Source organism: Equus quagga, chromosome 11 (genome assembly GCF_021613505.1).
Source record: "Equus quagga isolate Etosha38 chromosome 11, UCLA_HA_Equagga_1.0, whole genome shotgun sequence".
In the NCBI taxonomy this organism is placed as follows: Eukaryota; Metazoa; Chordata; class Mammalia; order Perissodactyla; family Equidae; genus Equus; species Equus quagga.
This window is the reverse complement of record NC_060277.1, coordinates 107,277,730-107,298,367: the sequence shown is the minus strand read 5'-3', so window position 1 is coordinate 107,298,367 and position 20,638 is coordinate 107,277,730. Positions and strand designations below refer to the sequence as shown.

Sequence of the window (20,638 nt, the reverse complement as noted above, 5' to 3'; positions counted from 1 at the left end):
ATAAAACAGGGTCCTATTTGCATCCAATTCCAAAGCCAGGGTCACCCAGACCTAAGCTGTCTTGATGATGATTTCGGTGATTCAGGAAGCAGCTAAAAGTAAGGGGACAGAGGAATACCTGGGCAAAGACAGAGATAATTAAGGAAAACTGCTCATTCTCGTATTCCGTAAGAAGCTACGAAATATCTTTCCTCCCTCTCTCCTTCCCTGCCTCCTTCCCTTCCTCCCTCCCCCTCCTTCCATCCTTCTGCTCTTCCTCCCTTTCAGTGATATTTATTGAGGGCTTACTATGTGCCAGGTCTTCTGTGATGAGTGGAATGCTGTATTAACTGTTAAGTGCTATGGGAGATACATAAAAAAAAAAAAAGAGTTAAGGCATAACTCTGTTGGGCTAGAACTTTGAAAGCAATTGCGGTGAAAGAGACAAACCCATACAAAATAGTTGGGAAACAATGACAAAGTAAAATTCAAGTAAATACCTGGGGGTTATCTAGGTAGCGTGGGAAAAGGCATAGGCTATCCCAGCTCAGGAGTGACTCGCTCAAGGTTTTGGGAGGAGATGATTCAAGTTTTCCAAGTTCTGAATAAGGAGAGGTAGTAGGAGTGTGCCCCAGACCAAGAATCACGTAAGAGACTCATCGCAATCGTTCTCAACCAGGGCAATTTGGCGTCTCAGGGGCGTTTGGCAATATGTAGAGATGATTTGGGGTTGTCACAACTGGGGACAGATGCTACTGGCATTGAGTGGATTAGAGGCAGGGATGCTACTAAACACCCTACAATACACAGGACAGCCCCCACAACAAAATGTCAATAGTGCCGAGGAAAAGAAACGCTGATCTACAAGGACAAATGATCCAGCAGTGTGATGGGGGCGTGGGACAGATGATCCAGAGAGATGGCTGGAGATGGATCCGTGGTGGGAGGCGGGGGTAAGGGAGTGGGGCTTGAAAAAGAACCTAAAGTTTCGCTTGGCTCTTTAGAATCCAGTGCCGTAGGTTCTTGACCAATCCAGAAACATGAGAAAATTGGTGCTCCAGAAAACTCTGATGACAGCAGAAGCAAGGAGACTATCGTACCAATGCCAGCACCGGCTGCAACAGTTCCCTCCAGCCGGGTGGCTCTGGAGATACACGCTGGAGAGAAAGAATTGGCAGGATGTGAAGACTTACTCCTGCCCCACAATGAAGGAAAAAATAGTCATAAAAAGTCCAGTTTTGGTACGTCAACGTGACAATGTCCTCCAAGACCTAGCTTTGTCCTTGGGGTCTTAGGGACTTTGGCTGGCTTTTACAGTGTCATTCTTTTTAGGAATGATACTATTTCATTCCATTCTGAGGGGAAAGTGATCTTTTTAATTAGTTTCTGACTTTCCTTAAGCCTGCTAGAATCATTTCTCTTAGGCTTTCTGGGCTTGAGTGAATTTGCAGTGTGGCCTGTTTTTTTCAATACTAAAGTTTAAGGAAAAACAAAAACAAAACAGAAGGTCCTCCCAGGAAGCAAACCTGTTGTTTTAGTGAGAAGGTTTTGCTCCTGCATCTGATGCTCCTCTGACCCTACACGTTTCCTTTAAAGCTTTCTCAGCACGCCACCTCCTCTCCCCACGACTGCCTCTCGTGTCAGGACTCTGGCGCGTTGGTGGGTGGGTAACGTCTACTTCTGGCTCCTGTTCTTCATTGTCCTAAGAGGAGTTTGTGGTGGCCTGGTGTGGAGTGTGTGTGCACGCGTGCATGTGTGTGCTTTGCTTCTGGGAACAGGAAAGGGCAAGAGAGAAACAGATGGGCCCCCTGAGCTTCTCCTTGGCCTGAAAAATGAAAGGCGGAGAAAATCGTAATAAAAAACGGAAACAGCTGTGGCGGGGCCACAGCAGCTTGTGGGGTGGGTCCCAGCCCGAGGGGGGTTGCAGTCTGTCAAGATTCTGCTGCTAGGCGGGGTGGGCATCACCAAAAATAGTGTTCTCGGCGCAGACGTTGGCCACTCCGTAGGGCATTATATCTACCCTACGTCCTTCCTGCCCTCTTCACTCTCCAGGCCGGACAGTAAGATGGAAACTGAATGGTCTTTTAATATATCCGACCAGGAGACTGGTAGGTAGGTCCTGTGGCCTCTGCTGGTAGTTAACTGTCCATGCAGTGTGGCTGTTCTTTCTTCAATCCTATAGCAATTCCCCCAACATTGTTTAAACCTGCTTTTTGTCGGGCTCTTGGCACATAAAGTCAACAGCAGGTCAGCGCACCACATCATTTTTGTCAACAGTTGACCGAGATGATACACTGAATAAGCAGAAAAGACATTTAGTCATAATCGTTGGCTCCCTTTCAAAAGCTATTGGACTCTTTCTCCAGAGGGACTTTTTGGCTGGGTACCTCTGAGAAATCAAGATGAAAATGTGGCAACTTGGGGGAAGAGTGTAGATATTCTATCAGAATAGACAGAGTTTCTGGGAAAGTAAGGACTTTGCTAACCCTTACCCCCCCCCCCCCCCCCCCGCCCCCCGCCATCAATAACGAACAGTAATTATAGTTTCAGTTAAATCACTAAAGTTGTAAGAAAGTATAACCTTGCCCTGTAGGGTAATATAAATGCTAATCAAATGGAAGATGGCTCGACAAATCAAGATATTGATTTTTTTCCAAGTAATCAATTTATTAAGTAGTCTTTGATTTTTCATTTGGCATTTAAAAGCAATACGCATTCAGATGATGAATTTTAGAAACTAAGGAACTCCTGTCTATAAGCTCTTTATTCATTTAACTCCCTTGACTATATTTAATCCAGGAACATAACTCCCCGTAATTTATTAAAATTGCTTGTTTAATGTGGATCTCTCCCCACTAGGTGAGGGGTCTCTCTTTACCACAAGCTTCTAGCATTGAGCCTGTCAGGTGGCAGATGAGAAGTATTTGTTGTTTCGATGATTTTGACCTCCGGAGCAACGTGGCTGAACAGACCAGAGCAAGACAGTTCTTTCCAGATGATATGCCATGAGGACCATTTTGATTAATAGCTATGGGTGCTGGCCTCTAGCTGGACAGCTGAATTTCATTTGGCCTCATGTCCATTGATAAGCTACTAATCATCGCTGATTTCTGATACTCTTTTGGCTCAAATTACTTTCCTGCCATCTTGATTTTAGTGTCTGGCATGAGGTACAGGCTTGGTTTGGATAGTTAACCACTGAATCGAAATTACCAATAAGACAGATGAAAATTGGGCATAAAAGAGTCTTGGTGGAAATAGGCGATCGAGGGGCAGGGGCATGGGGGAGACTTATAAACTCCATATCACTTTTTTTTGAGTCCCAGAAAACAGCTGCAGGTGGAGAATAGGATGGATTTCAAGAATTCTCCATGGAGGCAGGGGTTCAGACAGGGGCCAGCTGGGTGATGAAATCAGCTCAGAGGTCAGATGTGCACTCATGTTCGGTGGAGGCTTCAGAAATTTCAGGGACTTTCAAAATTGGCTCTGGAGAGAGGCAGATCTGTTGACTAGGGACACGGGGACTACGGCATGATCATTCTGGGATTCAGGGGCCTCAAGTGTTAGGGGGAACAAGGCTCCAGACTCCTTCTCCTGTCTCTGTTTTGGGGAACCCTAGAAGAGAAACACCTCTTTTGTTCCTGAACCTACAGAGATGAAGGACACTCAGAAGAGGAGCAAATCTTACCCTTTCTAGGGGCTTTCAGCTATAAAGTGCGAAAGCCTCACAAATGTCATCTTTCCATAAGGTCCTTTATCTGCCTGGATGCGGGTCAGCTCCCCACAGGTCAGACAATTTGAATAAGCACCACCCAGAAGTTCAGATGTTTATTTGGGCTTTAACATTTCTCTCCCTTATCCTGACTTCCTCCACCTCCCAAGCTGCCTGTGAGGGAGTGGAGGCTCCTGTTTGATGCTCCTGGCTTCCCACCCCTGTTTGCCTCCAGCTGGACCTGGAGGGCCAGTACAATCGGCTCCCTCACAGTGCTTGGCACGCCCTATATGGGTCTAGCTGGATTCATACAGTGCCGAGGCAGCTGCAAAAATGAAAAGTCATAAGAAAAATGGATATCAAAGCTCTTTCCTTCCAAAGAAAGGAAAGAACATCTGGGTTCCAAAAGATTGTAGGGGGTCGTGAGATCTGATGTCACATTAATTCTGTAATGCAAAACAGTGTGCGAGGGAATTACACAGGGCATTGAGGGAGGGGGCCATTGGAAATGCAAATTGAAAGCAAGAGATGCCATTTCACACCCACAAAAACGTGTCAAGATTTTAAAATCTGACAGCAAATGTTGTTGGTATTGATGTAGAGGAACTGGAACTCTCTTACATTGCATAAAATGATTTATGCATTTGGAAAATGGTTTGGAAGTTTCCTACAAAGTTGAGTATTTATCTATTCTATGACCCAGCCATAACATTTCTAGGTATTTGCCCAAGAGAGATTTATATCATCTTTGTTCACAATAGTCTCAAACTAGAAAAAAATCCAAATGTCCATCAGCGGGAAATATGGATAAACACATTGTTGTATATTTACACAAGGGAATACTAGAGAGCAAGAGAAAAGAATGAATGAATGATCCACGCGACATTGATGAATTTCACAGAAATTATGTTGAGCAAAAGAAGCCAGACATAAATGGGTGCAGAGTGTAAAATTCCATTTATATGAAGTTCAAGAACAGGCAAATCTAATGTGTGATGATAGAAATCAGACCAATGATTATCTATGGGAGATGGAGATTAAAGAAAGAGGGAATGAGAGAACTTCCCGGGGTGATGGGTTTTTTCTCTAATTTGATTAGGGTGGTGGTTGCTCAGATGAATATATTTATCAAAAACTATAGTCAAATACACTTAGGATCTGTGTATTTCACTTTTTTTTTTTTTTTTGGTAACTTTTGGCAATAAAATAGGAGAGGGGCAGAGTCAAAAAGGGAAAGGAAACCTGTGAAGGATCCTTTTTAGAGAGTTCTTGGCACGCAACTCATTCTCTCTTCACTGGGGAGGTGTGGTGGCGTTATTCACTAACCTCAGGTTTAGCAAATGGGGCTTTAAAAAGAGGTGGCTCACGAAGCTTTGAAATGAGTTCTTAGAGTTGAGGAACAGAGACCTGGTGCCTGACAGTCTAGGGAACTTGGGTGAGATGGGAGAGGTGGTGACTTCTCTCCGGTAAGTGATGTGCTTCCACTAACCCAACGTGGTTCCTCTTCTAGGGTTCCCCAAAACAGAGAGAGCGAGCCTGGGATCATCCTGGGTGCTGTGTAGTGGAGTTCCCTGCGGGGGCAAGGAGACCTCACAGGAAGAGGCTGGAGGTGTTCTGAGCATGCTCAGCAGTGGGGTAGGAGTTGAAAACTACCAGTCTGAATAGGAATGTGTCTGCCTGAGCCAAGCACAGAAGAGGAGTCATGAAAGTGCCCCAGAGGATAAAGGGTCAGCTCTGATGGAGTGGTTGGCCCGCCAGGGATACCAGCTTGAACCACCTCCTAGGACCTGACAGTGTGACTGCCATCCAGATAAATGTCCCTTTTGCTTTCCTCTCCTCTCCTCCCCTGCTTGTCCCATCCCCTTGGCCTCTGTTGAGGAGAGAGGAAACAGAACTAGTTAGTGGGAGAGGGGACAGATAGGGGACATGCAGAGGAGGGCAGGACTACCCCTCTTCCCCACTACAGGATTCCATCGGGAAGCAATCACGAGTTAAAGAGACGAGAAGATTTACTATGAAGCCATCTTGTGTATTTCCTGGGATGAAACTTTTCAATTACTGAAATGAGACTTTTTAAAATTTTACATAACCAGAGGACTTTTTCTTTTCTGAGAATGTTGGGAAAAGTCATGTTTTCATCCCCCTAAGTCCACATCCTGCCCCCAGAAATCCCTCAGGGCCAAGGGAGGGTCCCAGCCCCAAAATGAAGTGTCGAGAGACAGCAAGGGCCAAAATAGAGCTGCATTTGATCACAGTCCACGTGATATGCTTGTTGACTATTATGGGTTCCATGTCTATGCAAGCCCCCACTAAGCATTTCCAACTACGTTCCTAAATACCACAACTTGTGAAATGGGACCACCTCTCACCCTGTCACCAAAGACAGGGCACAGAGGTTATCCTTTCAGTCCAACTTCTTGGTCTACATCCCACCAGTTCTCAACTCCTGCCACTTCTCCCCCTCGAGTCTCCTCATAGCCACCCTCTTCTCTCCACTTTTATTGCCACTGCTTTGACCTTAACTCAGGCTTCTATCTCTTCCACAATGGACTAAACAAGAGACTCCTAAGTGGCTCCATTTTCCAAGATTTTGACATTTTGACATTTACCTACCTCTATCCAATCCTAGTTACACTGAACCAACTTGTAGTTGCCCCAAAGGGTGCACCTGTCTCATATCTCCATTTTCTTGCACAGTCCCTTCTCTGGATCTGAAATATCCTCCATCAGCTAGCCAACCTCGTCTTCCTCCAGGAGGCTCTCTCTGCCTTCCATCTTCTTTATTTTTAAAGCATTTAGTGCATACCTCTAACTCAATACTCAACTGTTATTGGTTTAATTACTTTACTTCCATCCTTTTTCTTGTGAACTCTTTATCTTGTCAGTTTTGGAGTCTCCAACTCCTATATGGCAATATTGTACACTCATCAAACATTCGCTTAATTGGTATTTAATTACAGAGTAATTGACGACTTTTTGTGTTTTCTCCCCTAATACTCAATTCCCACCTGAGGATCTGGGGGAGTAAAAATGGCTTAATATATCAGTGGATTCATGAATAAATAGTTATTGAGTTCCTGTTGTGTATAAAACACTTTTCTAGGTACTGGAGATAAGTTGGGAGTAAGACCAAGTTCAGAGCTTTAGTCAGAGGAGATGAACACATAAATGACAAAGATAATTTCAGGACGTGATGGTGTTACAAAAACAGACAGGATAATGGGAGAGTGACTGGGGTGATAGCAGTCTGGACCACTCGATCTAAGACGATCGGGTCAGGTCCCTTGGAAGAGATGACATTTGAGCTGAGATCTGAAAGATGGAAAGGAGACAACAGGGAAAATTCTGAAGAAAGAGTGCTTTAGGCCAAGGAAGTAGCAAGTGCAAAGGCCCTTAAATGGCAAAGAGCTTGACAGATTTGAGAATGAGAAGGAAGGCAGAGGGGTGGGGGCATAGGGAATAAGGAGGATAATGGCAGGAGATGAGGTCACGGAACTAGGCAGTCTCTGGATTGTGTGGAGAAGGAGTCAGCAAACCTTCTGTAAAGGGCGAGCTAGCAAATATTTTAGGCTTTGCAGGCCATGATGCCTGTTCTAACTGCTCAATTCTGCTATCATAGCAGGAAAGCAGCATACGTGATATGTAAGCTAATGGGCATGACTGCGTTCTGATAAAACTTTATTTACACCAATAGGTGGTGGGCCAGATTTGGTCCATGGGCTATAGTTTACAAACCCCTGGAGTCAGGCATAGTATCCCATCATAAAGAATTTGGATTTTATTCCAAGTGACTAGGTAGCCATTGGAAGATTTTTAATGTGGGGGGGGGGGGTTGTCAGACGATCAGATTTTACTTTAAAGAGATTCCCTGTAACATAATTTACAACATAAGAATTTACTCTCCCTTCCTCATTATGAAACTCTATTTCAAATTCTCTTTTGAAAACTGAGGACTCAGTTGGAGGGAGCAGGTAACGGGGCAGGGGGTGTCCATGGTAATTATCTATGCTGTGTATTAGTTATGTGACTTTAGGTTAATTGCTTAATCTCTCTGAGCCTCAGTTTCCTTCTTAATAAAATTGTAATAGCAACACCTGTCTCTAAGGGTTATTAAATGGATTAAATGAGATCATGTATATAAAACATCTGTCACAGTGCCTGGCAAAGTAAGGGCTCAATGATGTAAATCCCTTTTCCTCTTTTTCCTTTCATTGAGCCTGTATATGTCACGCTCCAGTCAAGAGAGAGGTAAATGTAAAACTTGGTCCTTAAGTTTAAAAAATTAATGACACGATTACAGGACAGGTGAGAAATTTCTCACCATAACAACTGGGTGATTTGGCTACTACTGTAACAAACACAATTTTAATTTAAATTAACAGAAGCACAATTTCTGATTACAAACGGGATGGATCTATTTCTATTCCATATTATTCAAACCATATTTAGATCCTGGAAATGCTTCTGGGCATGCTAATTTGAGAGGAATGCTAGTAAGTGAAGTATATTCAAAGAAGAAGAAGTTATGGAAGGGTTTGGAAACCACATAATATGTAAAATGTACGTAATGGAAATGTGTAACACGGGGGAAAGAAAACCTGAAAACTTTACAAATAGCTGAATGGCTGTCATTTGGAAGAAAGACGAGACACATTATATTGATGTAGAGGTTGGTCTCCTTGGACCGTTGGGTGGAAACTGCAGAGATAAGATTTTTCTGCAATTAAAGATCTCTGTGATAGGAGAAGTGAGCTCTCAATCAACGTAAGCATTCTGGAAGAGACTGAAGAATATTCAACAGGTGAGATATTGTGTAAAGGATTTTTGCAACGAGAACACAAGCAAGCTAAACGACCTCCCATCCTATCTTCCGAATTTCTGATTCCATAAAACTGTGGAGTACATTAACAAAATCTCTGGAGATCAAGAGGCCCTTTTAGGTACCAGGGACTGGATCCTTGTCTTCAGGTCTCTGGTAACAAGAGGATTGTGAGATACACGGATCTGTGGTTCGTCAAGAGGTAGAGAGACCAACAGAAGGTTATTGTGGGGGGGCAGGAGGAAATGACTAAGATAAAAAGAGAGAGGCTCACTTTTATGTAAATTGGGTCAGAGTAAATTTCATGGCACTGAAAAATGGATGGAGATGAGGAGAGAAAAAAAGAAGTCAGGAAGTTCTCACTAAAATCCTCCCAAAACCCATCAACGCCCTGTCCCTCTACCATCTTAGACTGGGCCACCATCATTTCTCACCTGGGTGGTTACGATAGCCTCCCGACTGTCCCTGAGCAGTGCATTGTTTTTCATAGCATGTGAACAAGAAAATGTCCGGGGGTACTATTTGTTTTTGCCTGCCTTCTCTACCCTGAAAGGTAAGCCCTGTGAGGACAGGGACGTCATCTGTCTTGTTTACTGCTGAATCCCAATGCACAGGGGATGCTCCACGAATGTTTATGGGGAGAATGAGGAGTAGAAATCTTCCTCAAGTGAAATGTGACAGCGTGAAATCATGGTAATTGGATTAAGTTCAAAATAAAATCCTGAAATTTCAAGGGATGTGTCAAGCAGCGGCTTCAAGGTAATGTACATATTGCCCCGAATTTTGCCTGGTTGTCTTGAATGAATGCGAATCTGACATGGCCTGCCCCATGTTGTATTTGGTCTAAAAATAATTCTTCTCCAGATATCCAGAGTAAGCGAGTTCTAGACTGTGAATGATTGAAAGGAATAGCCCAAGCAGGGCCCAGCAAACTTTTTTCAGCTGCAAGAGTCAATGGGGGACCCTAAAGAAATGCAGAGGACAGATGGCATAGAAAGGAAAAAAAGAAAGGAGTAGGAAGAAGGAAATGAAGGAATGAGGAAGGACAAGTAATTAACGTTTCATTCACCCTCTGTTATGCCCATGAGATAATAATGCCTGTGAGCTTGAGAAATGAAAATCATTTGCGTCTCAGAGGGATGAGAAAATTGTGTAACGTAAGCGGTGGAATATTGTGGTAGCAATTCCCAATAACGTGTTCGTGATATTACCACCAGGTCCATGGATGCAACGAAAGGTCGGTATTTATAAAGCACCTGCTATGTGTCAGGCACTGTTGACAGCAGAAAGAAAAGCATCTTACGTGCAGCCTCTGATGTCATGGTTAGCTGTCCAACAGCTATGGTCATGGGCAGGCTCAGGTTTTGTGGGGCCTGAAACTTACACAGTTTTTGGGGGGGCGAGGGGCTCTTTAAGAAAAATAATATAAATTTTAAAAATATGAGATTAAGCGTAGGGCTTTAATAGGTGCCTGTGCAAGAGTCCTAACGCTTAAGCTCCTTTAGCGTCACAGGAAGTCCAGTTCTGGCATCAACTAATTTAATTTAAAAAGTGCCACAGTGAAGCCTCAAAAATGTTCATTTTGGAAATCAGGGGACGGGATGGGATGGGGTGGAGTTTGGCTTGGGAAAGTCAAACACATGGCTTAAATTAATCCATAATTTTCATTTTAATAATAGCCCAAAAAAGACTGATTCTAAGTGAGTTTTTAAATTCCCTTTTGGTAAAAAATTCCCTTTTTGTTAAAATAATAATAAAAAAAAAAGATTTTATTTTGTGCAAATAAGCAAATAACCCTGGATCTAAACACAAGCTTTTTCTGGTCTGGATGACTCTTTCCTAGGTTTCCACTCATGTCTTGTTGTCAGGGTGATAAGCTCTGTGTTTCTGGATTTAGAATAAAAATTCCTCTAAAATATTTTCTAAGCTGGTGATATCGGGCTTTGACGAGAGCTGGAGGACTGGGTGAGCGGATTCAGAGGCATGCGTTCCCCGTGGGAATCCTGTACAGGGCATCTGGATGCAGTCAATTCCCACTGCTCCTTGCTAAAACTGCTCTATTAACAATCCTGTTACATGACAGAGGGATTATAAACGTTCTCAACCAAAGGGGAAACTGAGGCACAGGACAATAAGCAACTCGCCCTAGGCGACCTAGCAAGTTTATATCCGAACAGAACTTTCTGGCTCTAAGAAGGTCTGTCAAAGTCACATATTGAGGAAAAAAGAATATTTCTAGGAGAAGAGAGAACCATCGAGCAAACTATAGATTTGATAGGGAAAGGGGTGATCATGATAGTGTGGTATCTGTTGATTTTAATACACAAAGGATTTGGGCAAATAAGGGTGGACAAGAATTAGTGAACAACGCGGAGACTTTTAAAAAGGACTTTGTGAGTGTTGGCAAGGAGAAAAAAAACTGAGATTTTTTTTAAGAGTGGAAGATAAACTCGGGGCCTAAGTGAATGGGACGCTATGGCATAAACAAGGAACAGAATCTGATGTCTAGGGGGCCGGGGTTGGGGGAGGATTTGCACAGCACTCGGCAGATCACAGGCGCTCAATCAATGTTTGTAGAAGGAATTTGCAGAGGAGGCCAGGTACTAAAGTTGCCTCGATTTGATAACTACCATTTTCCTGGTTGCCATGATCCTGGCATGGGACGCAAGCCAGGAATCCAATAAGCAAAAACAGACAATGTGAGGTAATACCAGAGAGTTTGGACGCAGGTTAAGACTCAGAGACAGGGGCGCAGTAGTCAAACCAGCTTGAGGTGAGAGAGGAGACTTGCCTCCTTAAAGACACTTCCCCAGTCAGCTGGGGGGTGGGGTGTCTCTGTGTGGGGGTGGGGGGGTGGGAGGAGTGATTTCATCTGTTTAATGAAAAATGACCTGAACGGTTCTCTGATCCTGGAAACTCCCCATGTAACTGAGGCCAAGGAAAACAGCATTAGGTCTTATTACTTCTGTGATGGCTTTGCATCTTCTCAGAATGAGTTAAACTGGAGGGAACAGAAAAAGAAGGGAAACTCCTTCCAATGGGTTAATAGGACTGACTTCCCTCTGGTCCTCTTCGGATCCCGTTTTACTTTGGCTTTTTTTGCGTTTTAAATGGACACCTATTTTTTGGTATGTGTTGACGACAACAGAGTGTTTCCTCTATTATATTCAGACAACCAAGTCGCCCCCTTTGGCATTCTGTCTACTTGACAAGCTACTGATTTCAGGGCTAGCATTCCCTTCTGAAGTCCACAGGGCATCAGCTTTTGCCCTGAAGCATGCGGGTGTTAGAACCACAACAAACATTTCGCCGGAGACGGCAACTGCTGAGATGTAATTCTCTATGTGACCAAATGGGGTGGCACTTTTCAAGATTTTTCTGCTTTGATTTTTGGGGGACACACAGTCTTTTCCTCAGTGCCTATTTTAAGATTGCCAAAAATGTACATAAAAAATGAAAACACAGTGATCAGCAGGTAACAATCTCCTTTGTGCCCAATACTTCAAATCGTCCTTTTAACAGGAGAACAGGGTGAATAAGTCCATAGGCCGTTTTCTTTTTAATGCAACGTATATTTATTGTAAACAATAATATACAAAAAAAAAAGAAGGAAAGAAAAAAAGGAAAGGTAAGTTTCACAGAGAGAACAGAAGGTTTGGAGGGAAGCGAGCGAAACAAACAAAACACAAACACAAACCAAACCTTACCTAAAGACAAAATATGACTTAAATGCCAGGTTTCTTAAGTTACAGAAATATTTTTTTTTAAAGATCTGCTTTTATACAGAAATTGAAAGATGCCATATTATAAGAGTGCTTTAAGATTTTATTCTACTGACTTCTAAAACTGTTAATATATCTTTTTTTTAAATAAAAAAAAAGTTTGCTGTCTTTTTTAAAAAGCAACCCTCAAACTCTCCAGCCACAGAAGTAATTAAGAACTAAGGTCTGTCAGTGGGCTGATTCCCTCCCCCTTCCTCCCTCCCTGGAGAATATGCAGGGGAATATTGATGACACAGGCTTGCGTTGTTTTGTGTCACAACACACACACACACAATTTAGGCAGCCCAAAGATCTGTGGCAGAAAACACTGCAGATGACTCAGTGACACACTACATTTGCAACCTCTCATTTGTACAAAAAAGAAATAAGCTTCCAGTTTGTTTTCAACAAAAACAAAAAAAGGACAGACAAAAAGGTGTTTATACAAATCTAGGACAAGGAATCCAAAGAAACTTGCTTTTAATAATAAAAAAAAGATTAAAGAGATAAATAAAAAAAAACTGGTTACAGTTAAGAACATAATTTAACAGATGACCATACCCTTTGAGGAAGGCTCCAACAACCTATTTTAAAGAAGGTAAATTAGAGGAAAAAAAAAAAGGAATTTTTTTCTTTACTTAAAACCTCTCCTTGCAAAATAAATAATTTTAGCACGTGGAATGTCTTGAAGGTTAACTGCTGGTGTTCAGAGAGGCACAGGTGACAGTGTAAGTGAGAGGACTCTAGCATCTGTGTCCCACATGGGGCCCAGGCAGGCAACCAGGGGGCAGTGTGCTGGGGCACCTATTGGCTGCTGAAACATTCTCAAAACACTTCTCTTCTCCTTTGCTTGCCTTTTGCTGCTTTCTTAAGATTGCAGCGAACACGCAAATGCAGGAGGAAATACACTAAAAGAGAGCACAAGTATTTTCCAGCAGCATGGTTTTAAGGTTCAAGGTGTTTTTCTCTTGTTTAAAAAATATATATATGATAAAGCTTACCAAATGCTTCTCTAGACTATTTTGACTTCCATAGTTGCGAAATAAGGCCTTTACTTTTCTTTCTAAGGCAGCTCCTCCTTGAATCAGAATGCCTGAGGAATTAAGCAAAAGCTAACCCCCCAAACTGATCACATAACACAAATCTGTGCTTTTTTTTAGGTTAATACAACACACACACTTTTTTTTTTGTTTTTTGTTTTGTAAGAGAAAGCAAATCTGTACAAAAATACTCTGGTTGCAAGAAAAGCTAGGGCACACTGTTCAACTAAGTAGTTTAGCTGTTGGAAAAATAAGAGCATTTAATTTTTTTATCTAAAAATATGTATAAATCCCCTCAAAATGGTAATGAATCATACACAGTACATACTAAAAATATTTAAAATAGAGAATATTCCTCACAGAGGACTCTTTTCTTTAATTACTGCTAAAAAATAATTACAAAGTCCAAACAGGCAGAGAGATTGAGCAAATTGGTCACACGGTTCTCCATCATCCTCCACGCTTGCTCTGAAGAAGGTTTTCAAGTCCAGTTTTTTGCCGATGCTGCTGGTCCATCTCGCCAAGAGTGGCCTGGCCACTGATTCGCAACAAGGTGGTAATGCGTTTGGATAGCGAATGTTGCTGTCTTGGAATTCGGTACGAGTTGCCTTTAGCTTAAATGTCTTTAAGGAATACGAAAAAAAATGTCCAAAGGAAATTCTGGCTGGTTGTTTCTTTCTTCGGTTATTTTTATGATCATCACGGCCATCGTCGCCCTTTGTCTACGGTCTTCTCAAGGTCTGGTGAGCTGTGTGTAGACGGGCTGTTCCCAGTGCTGGGGGCTGTGGGTCTGCGGGATGGAAGGGACCCCGGAGGTGTCGGCAATGGGGGTGTACATGGGCCGCTGCGCGGGGTTCATGTAGGTGAAGGTGGAGTAGAGGCCGGAGCCCTGGCCCGCCGCGTGGCTGTAGTAGGAGCCGGAGTTCTGGTGGTCTGTGTAGTCGTACTGCGAGCGGGTGATGGGCGGGTAGGAGGGGCTGTAGTGCGGGAGGTTGAAGGGGCTGTACGCGATCTGCTGCGGCGAGTGCTGCTGCTGCTCGCTGTAGTGGCTGGGGCTCAGCTGCTCCGTCTTGATGTGCGTTCGCTGGGACTGGCCCGGCTCGCTGCTCAGCGTGGTCAGCGTGTGCGCCTGCTGCTGCTGCGGGGGCGCCTGCGGCTGGGGCTGCGGCGCCTGCTGCTGCTGCGGGGGCGCCTGCGGGGCCTGCGGGGCCTGCGGGGGCTGCTGCGGGGGCGGCGGCGGCGCCTGCTGCTTGGACATCCACACGTGGCCCGCGCCCGCGGGGGTCGCCGCTGTGCTGCTGATGCCATAGCTGCCCGTGTAGGTGACCTGGCCGTGCGTGGCCGGCACCCCCGGGTGGCCATTGGGAGGCAGGTACTGGTCAAATTCGTTGACGTCGAAGGTCTCGATGTTGGAGATGACGTCGCTGCTCAGCTCGCCGATGTCCACGTCGCGGAAGTCGATGGGGGGCTGTCTGCCCCCCTCTGGCAGGGGGCGCCCCTCTCGCTTCAGGTCAGCCTTGCCCGGCTGCACGTCGGTTTTGGGGGTGGTGGGTGGCGTCGGCGGGCCCTGGGATTGCCCTGCAGGCAATAAAAGAGGAAGAAGCACAGGAAAATCAACAAGGGCTGTGCAAAGGCCCTCGACTTACAAACCCTCCTGGGACCCTCCCTCCCTGCGAAAGTGCCCGAAGGCCCCAGATCCGCGCTGGAGGCGCGCTGCGCCCGAGATAAACCGCGGAATGATTAACCCGCCGGTACACACTAGGCAGTCTCCTTTTATCAGGGGAGGGTCTGAGGCCCCGAGGGTCCGGAAGACAAAATTGCTACTTGTAGAAGAGCCCTATGTGTGCTTTTGGGGTGGGGGAGCAAAGAGAAGAAGGGAGAAGCCCTGTAAAGCTGTAACGGCATTTTACCTCGCAATAAAAATTAATCTGCTAGGATTCAGGGATTGAGTTTGGGGGGTGTGTGGGCGCTCAGGGGCTGCGTGGGGCCCTGGGCAGGAGGGGAGGGGATTAGGCGTAGGGAGTAGTGTTTCCCTCCCCAGGGAACGCAAAGTCCCTAAGCTGAGCCTACAAGGTGGAGGCCTGGGGGTGTGTCAGGCGCGCCGCGGTGGCCTGGCTCGGGTGGGCGGGCGGGGGATGGCTTGGCCTGGGCTCCGTGGGGGGACTCACCCGAGTGCTCGCCGGGGGAGTGCACTTCACTCATGCCAGAGGAGGAGTGCGGCGAGTCGGCCTGCAGCGCCTTGAAGATGGCGTTGGGGGAGATGTGTGTCTGCTCCGTGGCCTCCTCGGCCTCCGCCTGGCCGTTCTTCACCGACTTCCTCCGCCGCGGCTGGTACTTGTAATCCGGGTGGTCCTTCTTGTGCTGCACGCGCAGCCGCTCCGCCTCCTCCACGAAGGGCCGCTTCTCGCTCTCGTTCAGCAGTCTGGGGGCGGGCGAGGGGGCGCAGAGAGAAAGAGAGAGCGGGTCTGTGAAACCGGCTGAGCTCTCAGGCCGGCGGGAGGGGGAGGTGACCCCGACCACTTGGCTTCTTCGCACACAACCACCTTCCACCCTCCTCCCTGCTTTCTAGCCACTGCCGCAGCTCAAAACTTAAAATAAATAAATAAATAAAGTAAAAAAAAAAATCTCGGTTCTTTCAGTACGACCTGAGCGGTCACTCTCCGCCCCGCCCTCTCCCCTTCCCTTCTATTTTGGAAATCCTGGAGATGAAAATAGCTCTCCGCTGCTCCCGCTCTAAATGCCTTTGCTGCTGGAGTATAGCCCCACCGCCCACAACACCCTTTAAAATCTTTCCAGAAAACCACTTAATCTGCAAGGAGCTCCTCCTGCCTCCCCCCTCCCCCCGCCCCATTGCGCCCACCTATTTCCAGTAGCCTTCCTCCCTCCCCCCCCCCCCCCCCCCCCCCCCCCCGGGGGCCCCCCGCCCCCCCTTTCCCCCCCCCCCCCCCCCATCCCCACCCTCCATCCCATCTCCTTGGGTATGGGGCTGCACGAGAGCGCAGTTCCAGGGAGAGAGAGGCAAACTTCACTTCCCACCCCAGCCCCCCACTTGAGATTGAACTTCACAGCGACGGGAGGTCGATCCGGCTGGCACCCCCCTCCCACTGTATCTCCTATAAGTCTTCTCCTACCCTCTCGCTATCTCTCTCCCCACCGGCCCCCACTTTCCCGGAGAACAATCCAAGAACTTTGTCAAACTCTGAGCCAAGTTACACCTCGTCCCCACTACCCCCCGCCCCACCCAGCCTGCTCCGGGACCGGCAACTCCCTCCTGCTGGGAGGCGGGGCGCGGAGAGACTGTCCCGGCCAGCACCCCCGCCGCCGCGGAGCCCACCCTGTCGCGCAGGCCCTACCTCCAGAGCTTGCCCAGCGTCTTGCTGAGCTCGGCGTTGTGCAGGTGCGGGTACTGGTCGGCGAGCTTCCTGCGCGCCGCCTGCGCCCACACCATGAAGGCGTTCATGGGCCGCTTGACGTGAGGCTTGTTCTTGCTTGAGCCGTTGACGCGCACCGGCATGGGTACCAGCGTCCAGTCGTAGCCCTTGAGCACCTGGCTGACGGCCTCGCGGATGCACACTGGGAACTTGTCCTCCTCGCTCTCCTTCTTCAGGTCCGGCTCGCCCTTGGGGAACGTGTTCTCCTGGGGCCGCGTGTTCTCGGTGTCGGAGCCGGAGCCCGAAGGGCAGGGCGAGCCCGCCGAGTCCTCGGACATGGTGGGGCTGGGAGCACCGGACAGGCCCTTCTCCTGCTCGTCGGTCATCTTCATGAAGGGGTCCAGGAGATTCATACGCGGGCCCGGGGCAGGGGGCGGGTGGCCGGGAAAGGCGAGAAGCCGCGGCGGCTCGGGGATTCGAGGCGCGGGCTCCTCTCCCCTCGGCTGCCCGGTCGCGGAGCGAGCGGCTCCCGGGGAGCCTGGCGCGTCACCCGGCTGCGGCGGCGAGCACTTAGGAGGGCGCGGGGTGGCCAGCTCGCAGCTGCTCGCTCCCAGTGGGGGAAGTCGAATTGGAGAGGGGGAGGAGGAGGGGAAGAAAGAGAGCAAAAGCGGGGGCGCTTGCACCCCTTCTCTTCTCCTCCTGCAACGAAAAGTTCCTGGGAGTGAAACTGGCAAGTCGCGGCGCCACTGAAGTTTCCAGTCAGTTTCAAGCTCCGCTCTCCGCTCTCCAACTCCAGCCCAGCGGCTCTTTAATAAATACTCCCCCTCACCTTAGAGACGTCCAGCCAATCACAGCACGGCATTTCAGGGTCTGGCAGGCAGCTGATTGGATCCGATTTCGGGGGGAGGAGGATGGTGGCGCAGGGCTGGGTGACGAGAGGGGAGGGGAGGAGCTGGGAGGGGAGCGCTGCCGCTGGACGGGTGGGGGTGGGGGGTGCTGCGGGGAAGGCGGGGGAGCCGGGACGTCCAAGTGTGTAAGTTTGCCGTACTCTCGTAATGTCAGAATTTTGGTGCCGTCTCCGCGGGAATCTTTGCGTGTGTGTGTGTGTGTGTGTGTGTGCGTGTGTGTGTGTGTGTCTCGACTAGGATCTACTCCCACTCTCGAGCAGTTCTTTCCACTGCTTTCTCCGCGGTACCGGAGACTTAGCTGGAGTTTGCAGTATTGGAAAAGCCGTCGCTCGTTAGTGCGTAGCCCAGTTTACGCGTCTGGAGCCTGCCTCCTCCGAAAGTGCTTAGAAATGGTCTTTTGAAGCAAATGTTTTGGTGACTCAACGCCCGCTGCTCCTCTGTAATAATCCATATAAATAGATTAACATGCTCTGGTTCGCCGGGGCTGGTGCGGCTGGTCGGGATTCTGCTGCGCTCTTGCAAAGGGAATCAATGAAAACCAAGCTAAGTCCCCGCGAAGGCTGGCGGCGGCGGCCGTGACGCCGCGGCCCCGCGCTTGCAGGAGCCGTCCCGCGCCACACCGACCTTGAACTCTGACAAGTCTTTCTCCAGTGCCCCGAGCCCCCACCCCGCCACGCTCCTCAGTGACAGGGCAGCTGCTTTCGCGTTCTGCTCTTCACCTCCCCGCCGAGTCAGAACGTCAGCAGAGTTGCCGCTGGAAAGAGGCTGCAGCCTGCTCCGGCTTTGAGAGATCGCACTTTGCGAATGTGGCAGTCCCGGCCGCGAGGCTGAGGCAGGCCACTTGGTTTGTAAAGGGCCAAACCAATGGGCACCACCGCAGACAAAACACAGAACTTTGGCGGAGTCGTGCTCCTTGCCTGCTTTCGCCCTCCTCTACAAAATACCTGAAGAGGTGAAGCGCCTGTCGTCCTGAGTTTGATCGGGTCCTTTTCTGACTCGCAGACAGTTGGGAGTTCTGGGGGAGGGGGTGGGGGTGTCTCTGATGTATTTCAAGTGTGATTTGCGCACAACCTTTGTGTTTACACGAACTGCTTAGAGCCTTGTGAGGTATCTGTTCTGGGAGAGAAGAAAAATCTTAGTCGCCTGCGGGTTACATGTCTTCAGAATCACAAACAAACGCACAACTGCGGAAAACTCTTAAATTTTAAACTCCCCCTTTTCTGGCTTTCGCAGACGTTCGCCTCGAATTCTATTACTGTTACTGTAAATCGACCCGCATCCTATCAAAGACTTGTTTATTTCTAATTTGCAAAGTGTGGTCACTATTAGAAGATTTAAAAGAATGTTTTCCTTGAAGAATTTTTAAAAGTCTCGTTTTGTTCCTAAGAAGTTTATTCCTAAGACATTTTTTAGGGGAAATGGAACTCTTCGAAAGGTAGTAAGTTACAACCCTGTTAAACAGTATTTACTTTTTAAACGAATGTATCTCACAGTGATTGTCTTAGTACCCTACAGCTTGTTTATGAGTTAGAGACCTCATACAATAGCCTTGTAGTCATGGCTCCGCGAATACGCTCGGAAAGCGTAAGAACAGCTTTATCCTTTCTTGGGAGGAAAAAGTCCCGTGTAGTGTGGACTGATTTCTGTGTCCTCGGGAGGGGACATTTGTGAGTATAACTGTGATTGGAAGACACCTGACCTGGGACGAGACTCAGAGACCAAAACTTAGGGCAAAAGTTTTAACTAGGGCGTCTGCATTTAGTTGCATTTTATTGGAATTCCCATGTTTACTGACGGAAAGGCAGTGAAGACGACTGTGACCTTAAGGTGTTTTGGAATATTTCACTAAATATTTGTCAAGATAAATGCGTACATATATAAATATATTTTAATATAATTATGTAACCCGAGATACGCAGTATATGACATTTTTAAATCATAAGCTACGGTGCTTTATACATTTTCTGTTCGTTTGATGCAAGCATTTTGTATTGTATCTTTTTGAAAACAACGATAAACAATCAGTAGACTTAAAAAATGGACTGCAATTTTCAGCTGAATCCGGAGGGGGCGCCAAAAGCCCAGAAACTGTCTAACACAGACACTGCAGAAAAACTTTGATGGTGGTGCTGGGGGAGAGCGTGTTTCACTCAGCCAGGACTGCTTTGCTGCTGAGATTTCTCTCTATAGGAATTCCTACGCGGTATTCCCTCCTGTGCGGATCCATCTCTGTGCAGCCCAGTTAGGGGAACTTGGGAGGTGTGTGTCTCTAGGGCACCGGGCAAAAAAAGAGAACGTTTGAAATGCCTAACGTTTCTATTCTGCACAAAACGGGGAGACGGAGACCACGAGAAAGGACCCCCATCTCCCAGGTGCCAAGCGTTGCCCTTTGCTCGGCGTGCCAGGACCAGGTCAAGTCTGATGCGTGGGCACCGTCGATTAGCCGGTGGCGCAGTCCTACATTTCTGCAGGGGCCTCCCCGTCCCAACTCCCCTAACCCTTTTCAGGGGCTCGGTTCGCTCTGCTGTGACTTTTCCAGGTCGCCCCTGACTTCTCCTCCCCTCCCCGGGAAGATGCTCGCAGTCCCCGACCACAGGACCTGAGTCAGAGAGAGCTAGAGGGAAAGGAACCTGTTCCCACTGTTGGGTTACAGGTGGGGAAACTGAGGCTGTTGGCTCAGTTTTAGCCAGAGCTTTCTGCCAAAAGTTAAACGCGCAGGGATCCTCAGTCTGGTGAGGCTGAGGTAGAGAAAGGGCGCAAGTCAAGAAAAGGGGCAGGCCACGGAAGGCACTTCACACGTATGCACCGCGCATTCTGGCTCCGCGTTCTTGAGAAGCGCTGCAAGGTCTGCCGCCTGGAGCGGAGACACGGAGGTGCGAGCGGATCCCAAGGGGCACCACGGGAAGCCGAAGTCTGGGATCCCCCCTTCTCTCTCTTTCCGCGTCCGGGGCCGGCGCCAGGCTCAATTTCCCCAGCCGGGGCCGCCAATCTCCCTCCGCGTCTACATGGGAGCGGAGGCAGGAGCCCTGAGCTGCTGGCGCAAAGCGA

The 20,638-nt window shown here is 47.8% G+C and overlaps 1 protein-coding gene and 1 long non-coding RNA gene across 3 annotated transcripts in view; one reads left to right on the top strand and one right to left on the bottom strand.

Annotated features, from left to right (window-relative positions):
- Positions 1-12,051: 12,051 nt before the first annotated feature.
- Positions 12,052-17,488, bottom strand: SOX9 (SRY-box transcription factor 9). Its single transcript, XM_046675013.1, has 3 exons — positions 16,665-17,488; positions 15,480-15,733; positions 12,052-14,889 (listed from the first exon to the last, which is right to left on the bottom strand). The coding sequence occupies exons 1-3, from the start codon at positions 17,093-17,095 to the stop codon at positions 14,045-14,047; spliced, it is 1,530 nt and encodes a 509-aa protein (XP_046530969.1). The 5' UTR covers positions 17,096-17,488; the 3' UTR covers positions 12,052-14,044.
- Positions 17,489-17,681: 193 nt separating this feature from the next.
- LOC124246639 (uncharacterized) overlaps positions 17,682-20,638 on the top strand; it is a 106,316-nt gene continuing 103,359 nt past the window's right edge. The window contains exon 1 of one of the 2 annotated variants that reach the window (XR_006890542.1): positions 17,682-17,715. This is a non-coding gene — a long non-coding RNA (uncharacterized LOC124246639). The remainder of the gene's footprint in view (positions 17,716-20,638) is intronic. The other variant, XR_006890543.1, reaches the window with a different exon arrangement.